This window comes from Tachypleus tridentatus, chromosome 6 (genome assembly GCF_004210375.1).
Source record: "Tachypleus tridentatus isolate NWPU-2018 chromosome 6, ASM421037v1, whole genome shotgun sequence".
NCBI lineage: Eukaryota > Metazoa > Arthropoda > Merostomata > Xiphosura > Limulidae > Tachypleus > Tachypleus tridentatus.
In genome coordinates, this window is record NC_134830.1 from 95,962,845 (window position 1) to 95,977,142 (window position 14,298).

General features: G+C 28.6%; 1 protein-coding gene across 9 annotated transcripts in view; it reads left to right on the top strand.

The window, feature by feature from the left end:
* Window positions 1-14,298, top strand: part of LOC143253103 (centrosomal protein of 290 kDa-like) — a 169,070-nt gene that overhangs the window by 37,084 nt on the left and 117,688 nt on the right. For all 9 annotated transcript variants that reach the window (XR_013029381.1, XM_076506359.1, XM_076506358.1 and 6 more), the window contains 5 exons: window positions 639-728; window positions 6,267-6,389; window positions 6,589-6,884; window positions 9,933-10,004; window positions 12,093-12,264. Coding sequence is in view for 8 of the 9 variants with exons in the window: in XM_076506359.1 (XP_076362474.1) it covers window positions 639-728; window positions 6,267-6,389; window positions 6,589-6,884; window positions 9,933-10,004; window positions 12,093-12,264 (753 nt within the window). In the remaining variant the exon portion in view is untranslated. The remainder of the gene's footprint in view (window positions 1-638; window positions 729-6,266; window positions 6,390-6,588; window positions 6,885-9,932; window positions 10,005-12,092; window positions 12,265-14,298) is intronic.

Consider the following 14,298-nt stretch of genomic DNA (forward strand, 5'->3'; position numbering starts at 1 on the left):
GTTGAACACTGCCGTTTTGTAGTCTTAACAATAACTCAAATATAAAATATCAAATTAATGCTTTATGATTTTTTGTGAATATTTTTATCACATCAAGATGATTTGGCTAGTAAGGTAGCAGTTATGCTTAAGCTGGATATGACTGAAGATTGAACTAGCATTTTATGCATCACAAAATATGACCTATGTTATAATGGCTGTAATTTTATTAATTCAAAATATTTTTAAGAAATGAAAATAACTGTTCAAATGAGATGTAAATTCTGTTGCAGAAGTGACAGATAAATATCTAATGTGTATTACAAATCAAGTTGTTCTAACAACAGTGATTATAAATATAATATTGCAATCAAATTCTCATGTATTGTTAATAAAATTAATTCTTTATTATGGCACTTATCTAATTACTCTCTCTTTTCTCCACAAAATAGGATGAAAATACTAGTGTATCAGTGTTTTATTATTATAAACTGTCTTTAATAGTTCCAGAAAAAATCAGTATTACCTCTTTTCACTCAACCAACCAGCCAATAAAAGGATAATATATAATCTACAAATATTTTAGGTATTCAGTGATAAGTGAAATAGGATTATAGATTACTGAATTGTAAAAACTGTGATTTAAATTATTCCAACAGATAGAAGATCTACGTCAACAGAATGAGCTTAGAGCAGAAACAGATGATGAAATTATGGAAACTGTTACTCAGAGAGTAGAGGAATGGAAGGTAAGTAAAATCTATTGCCTCTTTACTGTGTATGTCTCTTAAAATAACAAAAAAACAGTTTAGTTGTAGAACATCTTTTATATCTAATAGTTGAGAGGGATTTTCAAAATTGATGAGCATTACTTATAAAATAGGAGAATTAAAATTTTTCAAACTTGCAACTTAATTTTCTGTATTCTGATCTATCAGTTTATAGAATAACTTGTGGTTTTAGTAAATTAGTATATTTTTTTCAAGAACAAGAACTGGAGATTGTTGAATTAGCCTATACCCTCCCTTTGTTTTAAGGGTATTATAACAGCATTTAAAGATGGTTGAACATTAGTACACTGATAATTTAAAATATGAATAGAAAATAATGAAGTGGTGCTTTTAAAATTGGTTATTTTACATATTACACTATTTTCATTGAGCCTTTTTGATTATTAATAGTTTTTTGAATAAAGTAAATAACTAAAATTAAGTGATGTTTGTGCTTATGGAAGCTCAAGGTTATATATAAAATTGAATTCAATGTTTAATGCATTGTGGTACCACAACCATACAAACACTTCATAATGTTCTGTTGAAGAGATTTTTAACATGGAAGCAATTTAGTGCTTTTATTAAAAAAAATTGTGCTGCTATCATAGGTATTTTTATGTGACTAGTAAATTTTGAAATATTTTTTGTTTCATTCATAAGTGATTTCATGTAAATATATGAATGTTAAATTTGAAAAATAAAAAAGTCACGTTTGATATTTTTTGACATACATGCAATTAATACTGGTTTTTTATTAGCAATATTTAAAGTTTTATATATTTAAGATATTTAACAAATGCTATCTAGACCAAATTTTTTTAAGTAATGAATTCTTCTTCAGAAGTTATGATGTAATATTCTGGTAGTTAGTGTGTACTTGACTTTTTGCAACTAGAAGTATTCTAGTTATGTTTGCACCATTGTGAAATTCAAGTGCTTTATTTTAAAATTTATATCATAACATTTTGTATATGAGAACAATAATTGCTCTTTCATAGTATGTATGATTTAGTCATAATAAATAAATCACAGTGCATTCATTATAAATTTTGCAACGTTATTATCATTTCATAATATTTAATTCTATACTACAAATTCCATCAGTGTTACTGCTCATAGGCATAAAGAAAACCTTTGTTTGTGCTTTTATTTTAATCTCTTAATGGACAATAGACAATTTTGTACATTTAGGCCTTTCCATTGCCACTTGTATTCTACTATTTTTGCTTCAATGTTGGTGTGACTATATTTTTCTTTACCACTTGTGAGATTGAAACCTGTCACTGAACTTGCTTGCTCTTTTGTTTATGAAGGCATAAAAATTTGATGGTTCATTCTACTTTCTGATGGTGACAAGAAGCTCAAGAATTGTCATTGAATGTTGTTGACAAGTTGCCTTCCATTTTGTGCATCATTTTAAAATTAATGAAAAGCTAGTACTGATAACCTCAACATGCAAACAAGTAATCATGCTGCTGTTTGTTTCAGCTGCAATAAAAAAGGAGTTTTGTACTCTCCAGTTTATCACATTATGTCTTTACAGGGTTTCTCCCTTTTATATAAGTTGGATGTTTGATTTTTTTTAGATAACATCTTTATTCTAACTTAATTGTTTTTGTATTTATAAAATGGATTTTTATCAAATATATTATTTCACCACTTGGCACCTTGCACTGTCTCAATGCTTATGATAAGTTTGTTTGCCTTCTTTGCTGGACTTTATCTAAAACAGCACCTATGAATACATTTTGGCATTGGACCAGAAGGTCTTTTCATACCTGATGTGCAAAGAGACCTTTACTGTTAACCCAATTGAGATGCGTCTTCCTATGGTCAGGAGTTAAAGAGCATGCCATCATGTTTGTAAACTTAAATTCAAAATTTTATTGAACTACTATTTTATGAATGCATATCAGTAAATTTTGTATCAGATCAAATTATAGATTATAATTAAAATGTTATTATTATACATTAGTTAATTTCTTAATTTACAAGTAAATGTTTTTTAAAATTCTAAATTTCAAATGTTGTGTGTCACATGGTATGTTAAATATAACTCTGGTTCAAATTAGATGTTTGTGGTGTCCAAATACAAAGTTTATAGTTTCTTATGAATTAGAAACCCAAATGACTAATAATTACAGGCTAGAATGTAAAGCATAACCTTCTAATTTATTTTTAAAATTTTTTTATTGTTATTGTATTTTACAGTCTCAAGAATTTAAAGATAGAACTTAATGTAACAGAACTGATGTGCTTGTACTTTGTATTTATGGCCAAACGACTTTGGCTAGCTGCTTTAAAAACTGAACTAAACATGGCAGGAATTTAGTTTGAAGGAAGAGAAAGCAACGTGATAGTTGGCTATTCTTCCCACTTGGAATGCTCAGGGACAGTTGTTCCCCTTCAACTCCACTAGTGAGAATAATTTGTTACAATGGCTATAATTGTGATTAGAGACATTGATGGGAAGTTTATAAGAGAAAGCAATGAAGAAGATCAGCAAAGGCAAGATGAAGGTCTTCTTTTCCAGTGATGGTGATGAGTAGAGATATTGTGGTTGTCAGTAATGTGAAGAGTTGAGACAGAGACATCCAGATATGCATTCAGAGTATTAAGTTTAACATCATATCAAATTAGGATTTAATTTAATTTTAATTTGACTTTCTAGTAATGGATTTTATAGAAATGATTTGAATTGAATTTGAATTTGAGGCCCTTTTCAGTGAGGTATTAAACATATAGTCCAAATCTCTGGAGAATTTTGTTGGGGGGATGAAATTGGATTGTCTGGAATTCTAGAAACCCACTTTCACATGACAAACACCAAATAATCTATCTCTCCTGTGCTCTGGCTGTAAAAGTGAATATGATGATTAGTAATGACAATGTTATATAGAGTTTCAACCCTCTGTATATATGTGTGTGTGTATGTTTTATTGTTTGTTTTCCTGTTTGTAGAACTGGTTATATGGTAAAGTGTGTTTGGTGGAAGTGCTTGACATTTTATAAAGTGCAGCTGTCAGTTTATTTCTTCTTGCCTTTTATTATATTTCAGCTAGTTCAGTTAATCTATTTTTCAAGTAGGTAGGTTGCTGATTTTCTTTATCTAATTTTCTGGAGTAAATTTTGGAAGCCTTTTGTTCTATTTGTAATTTTTTATATTATTTTCTGAGGGATTATTATATTTAGTGAATCAACCAAGGTGGCCCTACCCACCTCTTTTCTTTTTGGGAAAACATGCTTACATACACCTACTTTACTCACTGGTGAGTGTATAGCTGATCGAAAATTCAGAATGTTCCCCTCGTGTTTTTCTTAGCCTCTGAAAAGTGTTTTCTGGGAACTATTTCTCTCCATGGTGTTATCAAAGCAGTCGGGTAAGACATTGTGGAGCTCAAAAAATCAAATTTTTTTAGACCCAAATACAGCTTAGTCACTAAGCATGAAAATTATAGTCGAATTCTGTGGTATTGATATAGTAATTTATGAGTTTTTGTTATTTCAAAATATACTTAAAAAACCTTCAAAAACTTATTTCGTTTCACATTCTGCACATGTGAAGTTTGATGGAACTTAGTAAATTACAGCCAGCAACAAATAAGTACAAAGTTCATAAGTAGAAGAGATCATTGTTTGCTATATTAATTTATTTATTATTCTGTGTTTTAAGAAAAATGACCAAAATTAAAGAAATTGTTTGTAAATAATTATTATAATATATTATAGCCAAAATGTGACTGTTTTTTTTTACAAAATACTGGTTCACTGTAACAAACTGAAGACAGGTCACTTTGTAAAGGCCACTCTTATATTATTAGATATGATAACATGAGTGCACATACATCTCATCATTTTAATTTCTGCGATGTTAATCACACACTGATAAAAGGTCAATAAAATAAAAATAATAAATATATATTTGTATGATGTTATGAGAAGCTATTAAATTAAACATTTGTGTTTTTTTAATTATTTGCAGTCATTCTAGAGTAAAAAATATCTATTCTGTAATTTTTTAGTGGTTTTGAGATTGGACGAATTGCCCACACTCATAGACAGCTACAATAGTGAAACTAATAGATAGAATATGTTTTCTTCTAAACAAAACATTTGATAAATTATATGGAGATTATAAAGATATAACTTATGAAATTTGACAACTTTTGGGTATGTAAAAGTATTTTTAATTTTAAAATCAAAATTACTTTGCATATTAGATAGTTAACATTCAAAAAGAAAAACTGCAGGAGTAAATAATTAATTAAGAAATTTAAAATCTCAGTGTAAAAAAATTAATATTTTGTGTGCAAATGCCTTGTAATATTCACTGATAATCTGCAAAGTTTCATGAACATATATGTGTATTTTAAAAAGTTACAGTACAATTGCTTTATGGTTACTTTGGGGGCTATGGGCTAGTTAGAACCCAACAGCTTGCAGTAAAATAGTTAAGTATGTTTACGTACTTATTGGAATATTCTTATGGATTATGAAACTTCTTTGAATATTCTCAATTCCAGCACAGTCCTATGCAATCAAAGTTCAGTACCCTTCTTCTCTTCATATGGCCTGTGAAGGTGTTTCTGTATGTTCAGGGCTGGAAATCATTAAGTGTTTTCAAAGAAATGTTATATGTCATATTGAATCCTAATTATTCTTTAACCCTACTATACTATGGAAGAATTAAATTAACTCAACAGAAGTATTTTGTATCTTGACTATTTTAGACATCTGCACAGTTCTCTGTAGATCTTTTCACTTTCAGAAAAGAATTGTACATCTTTCTCTCCTCAGAACCTCTATTCTTTCTTCAATCCATCTGGAGATATAAAAAGACATTTAACATGTATTATATTTGTATTTTGAGAGGAATTGAAAGAGATAATTACCTCTAGATGGACCCAAGTAAATGTGATGTTTGAAGCAGAACTAGTGCAAAAATACAGCTATGCTCTGGTGGATTTTGATGGAAGTAAACATTCAAAGGAGGTTGATGAGTAATAGTTTATGCTATGTATTTTTAAAACAGTGAAGTAACAGTATCAATATAGCATTAGCTGTGGTGAGTTCTGGAGTACTCTGTAGTTCAATTCTGTTTAGTTTATAAAAAATTGTTTTATTTCCAAGAGACATTTTTTCATCTATTTTCTATGGAAGTATTTTAAAACATTAGAAACATTGCATCCAATTTACCTTAAAGCTCTGGAAAGTGCGACAAAAACATAATAGTTGGTAAAGTTGCTGAACATGTTTCTTAAATGGACATCAAGGTGACCTTAGTGCAATAAAATCAAACCTATTTTATCAAACATGTCTATACTGAAAATTTAAAATCTCTTGAAAGTTAAAAATACAGTGTAAAATACAGTTTACTTATTATTCTACAATTTTTAGTTGAAAAGTTGTATGTTTACTAAAGTTTACTTAAAATATTAAAAAGTATTACATTTTTTAACTATATCATAGACAGCAGACAAGTTATATTTTGAATATTATTTTTGTTTCATGAAGACAGTATTAATGAGCAAAGATGAAGAAATTGCAAAACTTCAAGACTTGGTTAGAGATCTGAAGACTCAAGCTGCTGTTGCTAGACTGGATGCCGAGAAAACGACATTGGCTGTTTTAACAAAGGTGAACTAAGCAGTTTCTTCTTTATGTTGGCTTTTACATAATATGAATTGTTTTTTTGTTGTTTTTTTAAGTCAGGAGGTTCTTTATCAATTTGGATAAAAATAATCTTTAAGGTAAAGCAAAGTATTAAAAAAAATGTCTTGCCATTTTGATCTCCCTTCAACAGTCAATTATATTTATTAAATATTTCTCTTTACAGGCAATTGAAGAAAGAGACCAACAGATTATCACACTGAAACAGCAGCTAGACCAAGCAACAAAGGACATTGAAAATAATGTTCATTTCATAGATGACCTCAAGACCCATTTTGAAATGGGGACTTCAGAGGTTGACAAAGAGCAGGCATCTAGAATATTTGAACTTCAAAGCTCTTTGCAGGAAAAAACTGATGCACTAAAAAAGACACAAGAAATGTTGGGAAAAGTGGAAGAAGAAACTAAACACAAAGACAAACTTCTGACTGAAACATTGTCTCGTATGAGGCAATATGAAATGGGAAGTTTATTATTCTATTATCACATTATATTCACTAAAACTTTTGCTTTACATTATAAAACTGTATTTTTTAGCAAAACATTTCTTAATTAGCAATATGTTTAGTTAAAGCTGTTAATTGACTTTAAAACTAAGTAACCAGAAGCTTTTTACAAAACATCACTGCTATTGCATAGGTGATACCTTATGAATTACATATACATCGTTGGAAAGAAGCATAATTTCTAACTCGAGGCTACAAGTTTAAACTTTACAAGCTATTATACATGATACTGTGAGAATAGAATAAAGACTCTCAGTATACAAGGTCAAACTAAAGTTCTACCTGTCTTTCATTAACATCTGGAAAATGTCTAAGAATTTCTCATTGGGGGTTTTACAGTCTAATTCTTTTAAGATCAAGGTCAGCCACACCCTTTTGCAAAGTTAAAGCTGTGTTGCTAGGTGACAGTTTGAAGTTGAATGGCATTATAACCAGTAAAAAGAGGAGATTTTGCATGATTTAGTTATAGCCTGAAAAGGTCTCTAACAGTGTAGGGATTTATTGCATGAAATAGAAAAGAAATGTAGTCGGTTATTCTCTTGAAATTTACCGAATGCTTGGCAAGTGTTTCTCGTCTTATATATATTAGTTTGCTGAACAGTTAGATTGCATTTAGATTTTACATTTATATTTTAATTACTTATACATTATTTGTGTTTCTAGATGCATATTTGAAAAATTTATGATTGTATACATTTAACTTGATGTAGTTTAATTTGCAGAAATATTTAAGTAAGATGGAGCCATTCATGTGTGAAAGCATTAGTGAAAGAGTTTGTGGATGACCTTTGTCCTATAATTACCATGGGTCCATGTTGACAGGAATAGGTTGGCATACCTTCATCAAGAATAAAAGACAAAGAAATAGAAAGGAAAATTAAAATATATTATAAGTGAAAAGATAAAGACATGAAATTACAGCCATTGAATAATCAAATAATATCTATAATTATTCAGTACAGAGATAAAGGATATGTACATATTCCTATTTCTTCATTTTAAGCATTTCACTGGAGTGTATGTTGATGGTAATGCCTAGAATTAGTGAAAAGGTAGAGAAAATGGAAAATAAAATATAAATATTTACTTTAGAAAAACTTAATATATATAGGTTATGCAAATGAAATGTGAAAAATGTAAGATAAAAAATAGTATTTTTATACTTAGCATGAAAATCACCTTGCAGGTGAACTGTTCAGAGTCTGAAGGCAAATAATTACAACAATTTTTTTATTCAAAATAGGAGAAAAATCAAAATAAAGTTTTATTTTTTAAAACCACATGTATTATCTTGTAGTTTTCAAATTTCATTTGTATAATCTAGAACCTCATAAATGAAAATAAATCAAATGTTTTTTAATGTAAATATTTATGTTTTGTTCTCGATTTTCTTTATTAAATCATTAACTCTAGATATTATCATCAATGTACACTGCAATGAAATGATTAAATTTAAGAAATGGACATACAGTGGAACCCCTCTAAGCGGCCACCCTTCAGATTTGGTCACCCCTTGAAAGCGGTCATTCAATCATAGTCCCTTTTTTGTTTACATAATCCCTAATTATGTACAGTGGAACCCCTCTAATCAGGACAGTTTGTCTCAGTCCCGAAGGTGGCTGCTTTAGAGGGGTTCAAATGTGAATTTTAAAACACAAATAATACATAATTAACTAAGATATAAAAGTAAAATCTAAATGCAATTTAATTGCCTATCAAACTAATATATATAAAGTGAGAAAAATAGTTAAGTCTTAGGATCAACCATTTCCAACAATACATTTAGCAACCTCATGCCTTTATAATTAATGTTTCCATTGTATGTTCCATTATAAAATGTATGAGTAATATATTTTGAAATCTGCATTTTCATATTGAGTAAAAGCAATGCCATTCAAATGTCTGTTACTAAACAACAGCTCTCTCTAATTTTGTGTGGATACGGCTTCTACTGATGGGAGAGAAATTTTACAAAGATATTTTTATAATTTGGCCAGTTAATGGTAAATATGTAGTATATGTGCATACTTTGACCATTTGGTCAAAATTTGTACTTAGGCACAGCACAGTTGAAATAAAAGAAAGAACTAAAATATGTTTGGTGATGAGTATATCATATTGCAAGAAAACTGAAGTTTTAAATAATATTTTAGAGATTTGTTTTTAAATAAAGAAATAAAAATTTTGATAATATAAAACTTGTAATTATAACATAATTGATAATTTTATTAAAATACATATCTAGTAAAATGTTTTAAATAAATTTTGAACTCAACTCAAGGACACACACAGAAAGAAATTTACAAATGGCACTATCATAGGATTAAAATGTATTTCTGAAGTAAATGAAAAATTCGTGACTTAAGGTTTATATTTAGTAATTTACAAGCTGGTATAAATTTTTCCACATGTCATATGAGCCAAATGTTTGAACTAAAATCTTTATGAACATTTCTTGCGTAGTTCCACACAAGCACACATTTACTGATTACCAAATGGGAATATTTGTATTTGTTTGTCACTGTGTTGCCCTTATTCAGAATATCAGTGTATTTGTAGTATCTGAATTATTTTAATAATTACATTCAGTGGAGTATAACAATTTCACTTATTGATATATAGTAGTATGCTAGGATATTAAAGAGTTATATAAATGCATACTATTTTAAAATAGTTGTGACAACATTGTAGTAAATATAAATGCTGTTCCAGTAAAACTTTGGGTGGAGTAGACATTACTAAATTTGAAAAATTTTGTAGACTGGAAGTGTATGTTGAAAGAAAATGAGATGTTTTTGCTACTATACATTGTACTGGAGCCATATTAGAGTTTTCAGCATAGAGGCCAGAATCTCAAATCATTTTTTTTCAACAGACATTTGCAGTCCATTTAAGCTTTTAAACCTACATATATAATTGTTGACTAAAGAATAAAATCTGGAAACTTTCTAGCATAAAGAAAATAAATTTAGCATTTTAAAATTTTTTTATGATTTTCTTTATAGGGGGAATATGGGCTTGCTGATGCTGTTGCAGAAATCAAACTGTACAAGAATCAAGTTATAGTAAGAGATAAGTAAGTTTTAGTTTTTAAATTGAAAGTGGCCTTAGATACTGGTTAGTGTGTATAGAAATAGTGTATTTTGATTTATAAATGTATGTAACAAATTTGAAGATGTATGTGGTGGTAATTTGTGATTTTAAAATTTCTGTTGTGTTTGTATGTACGAACTTTCAAACTTCATTAAAAACACACCTGAGGATATTGTATGTGTAATTTTCAGCCAGATTTGATAATACATTTATTATAGGTGGTAACAAACTAATATACTTGTAATTTGTTTAGTGAAATTAGGTAAATTGAAAAAGGATGAAGTCTGTTGTGCCAAATATGTAATTTATTGTTATGTATATATACATGTGTGTGTATCAAAAATTAATAACTTGAGTATTTAGTGTCTTTAATATGATCAGATATTGCTTTGGTTGAAAGAATTTCAAATTGCATTATTGGATCAAATTTTCCTTAACACTCGACACAGATTAGGTCAATCTGGCTGACCATGTCACCTCTTTATACATTTAATACTTCTAACTTTCAGTATAGTAATATGTATATCTTCACAAAATTTGGCAGTCTTTTAGTTAATGTTATAAGCCCTTCACATATAAAAAATCATAATTTTTAGTGAAGTATTTTTAATAAACTAAAATAAAGATTCTTTCATGAACATATTGAATATTTGTTTTGAATAGTCCATGTACAAAGTAATTTTCATCTCAAAAATATAATATCCCCCTGTGGGATGGCAGTAAGTCTTCGGATATACAACTCTGAAAAGATGGGATTTGTTACCCTCAGTGGACACAGCAAATAGCCCAATGTGGCTTTACTACATAAGAAAACACGCGCACAAAATTTCATATTTCCTTTGTGTAATCCCTAAAACCTTTGAAATACATTTCATACTTTTTTTTTCTGTAAAACTTTATATTTTATCTGTTATTTTCTCTTTCCTATCTCTTTACCAGATCTGTCATTTTAACCAAACTCATAACCACCAAAAAAAAATTCCAACTTACTTTTTTCTCCTTTCTAGAAGGACTACAAATTGTAACATAAAACTACATTTGTTTATTCTAAATAACTTTAAGTTTGTAACAGTATATGTCTATTTATAATTACGTTTTCTTGTTTTATTACCATTTTGATTCCCTTTTGAATCATTTCTAACTCACTCCATTATAAGTTGTAAATCACTTGGATCATTTGTGGCTCTCATAATGTTATTGAATTATATTACCCACATTCTGCTCATGTGCTTGCCTCATGCCTTGTGAAACATTTGTATTATATTATTTTTATTTATTTTACCTAATCTACTCTTAGCTAACCTAAGAAGATCCCTATTTTTATATTTTAATTACTTTTATAAGAATAAATAAGGAATGAACATTAAAAACAAAAAATAAAGTACTTATCCAGTCTTTGTTTTTCTTGCTCATCAAGAACACTTATGCCAACTTTTTATACTAATGGTAGTAACAATGCACTAAATAATTTTTATTTAATTGAATTATGGGCCAAAGAACATAGACCAATAACATGCAAAAAGTAGACAATTTCATCTAACTCCCAACTTTTTTCTGGCTTTCTCACTATGGAACAAGAACAGTCACACCTTCATCCAAGCTAGTAATTAACCTTTTCACTGGAACAAAACTTGAAGTCTAAATGAAATTGACATTTACATATTCAGAACACATTATATGACTAAACTACAAGTTTATTTGTATTTTATAGGTCAGTTTAAAATGTTTTGTTGTTAAAAATATTGTATTCTCTGTCTATCAGTATATCATTTATTTTTTCATTTAAATGTTTCAAAATATTCTGATCATAAAACCACTATAAAAGCAAAGGGAAATATATTGGTAGATGAAATTAATCCCCCTCCTCACCACATGCTCAAAGTTACTGGTTTGTCCAGCAAGAAATTGATAAGTAAATTTCAGGACTTAATTAATATAATAGAAAAAAAGAAATTGATAAAAACCCTATAACCCTTGGTTGTAGAGTTTTTATCATTTTATGTCAAGTCTTGGACATGCATATTTGTCTGATATTAAGAATAGAAAAAAAAAAATTTGTTATCTCCAATAGGCAAATTGAAGACTTGATACAACAAGTAAATAAACTGGAAATTCATGCTGAGGAGCTTTTTGAGGAAAATGAAGTTATTAGAGAAAAGTTAGGGATGGAGGCTCGTCAGCCTCTTAATATAATTAGGAACCATCACAAGGACAGACATTTGAATGTACTTTTACAACAAGAAGTAAGTCATTATTTACTAATTATGTAATTAACTTTATGGTTCTTTTATTCATTTAATTTATTTGTTATTTTATATCATTATAAATGCTTTTGCTGCATTATCTCTGTTCTGTTATGATACTTGATACTTTAGCTAAATAGTAACATATGTTGTAGTAATGCATCTCAGATGTCTGCTTACTCTGAAGTTATATTGTCAAAACCAGTTAATGGACTTCAATGATTGCAACATATCATAAGGGAAGATTCTGTAATGTTTTGTTTCAATTGATGTTAGGTTCTTCAAAATATATTAAACCTTCTAAAGTACATGAAGCAAACCACTAGTCTTTGTATTCTGTACTTTATTGTTTCATTTTACTTGCATTATCAGTATCAGTTAGAATACATAATATACTTGCCGTTATTATATTTGTACTATCAATGTTATTTTCCATTGTTAATTTCATATGTATAAATTTAGTTCTCATAATTTGGCTGAACCTTATGAGATACTCCTGAGATTACCAAAAATATTGATAACTATTGTACCTAGTATATTGATTGTTTAATAGTCATCCAGATAGAAGTTAAATATACTCATATAATTATTGCCTTTGTTATGTTTGTTGACTTGCATTCAAAATTTTATTGAACTACTATTTTATGAATTTATGCCAGAGAGTTTGATATAAAACTGTAGATCTATTATCATTCAAATTTAAGTATTATAGATTAGTTAATTTCTAATTTAAAAGTAAACATTAAAAGAATACACATAAATATTGATTTATTGGTATATTGAATATGGCATTGTATCTCAGAATGGTTGGTATGGGTATTAACACTTTTATTGATAAGGAGAGAACAGCTTTTGAACATTCCTAGGTCATCTTCAGGTTAAGAAAGAGTGAGGTTTGAATGTGACCATTGTCAGACACATGTCTCTTTCTTAACCTGAAGATGACCTAGGGGGGTGGAAACATTGTTCTCTCCTTATCAATAAAAGTGTTAATACCCATACCAACCATTCTGAGATACACTTTTATTTCAAGCTGCTTTCTCATTATCAAGAATATAGCATTGATTCAAATTATGATTGTGATGTTGAAATACCAAATCTTTGGTTTTGTATGAATGAGGAACTCTAATTAACAATATCAACAAGTTATAATATAAAATAAAAAACTCCTATCTTTGTGCTGAGGTATTGCTACATGTACTGAATCAAACATATTAGCCCTCCCCACCATTTTTCAGTTTTTGAGACACATGGTTATGTAAACTAAACCTCCTTTTATCTATGACATTTGAATAACCAATTAAATCCTCAGAATCTGCCATGTAATTCTCTGATCCTCCACAGATTATTTGCATTGGAAATCCATTCGTTTTACTATTGATTCAAAGAGGGTAAGTTTACACTTTAATGAGATCAAAATTTCATATATTTTAAGACCCAAATATAGCTTAGTTACTAAGTTTAATAAGTTATAGTGAATTTCTGTAGTAGTAATGTTATAGTTTATTAGTTTTGGTTATTTCACATGTATATGTATAAAATGTTTACACCCTCTTGTATTTCACATCCTGTAATTGTGAAATTTGATAAAACTTGGGAATGTTTGACAAGCAGTGAATGAGTACAAAGTTCTTAATTAGAGGAGATAATTGTTTGTTATACTTCTTTATTTACTAATCTGCATTTTGTGAAAAATAAGTGTAAGAGCTTATTTGTAAATAGTAACAATGTATATACATATATAACATATTATAACTGAAATGTGACAGTATTTTACAAAATAGTTTATTAAAACACCAAAGACTTTGGAAAGTTCAGTTTTATATTCTCGAACACAGTAATGTGAGTGCCATGCACCATATCTTTGTAACTTCTTACATATACATATATAACATATACACCAAAGACTTTGGAAAGTTCAGTTTTATATTCTTGAACACAGTAATGTGAGTGCCATGCACCATATCTTTGTAACTTCTTACATATACATATATAACATATACACCAAAGACTTTGGAAAGTTCAGTTTTATAT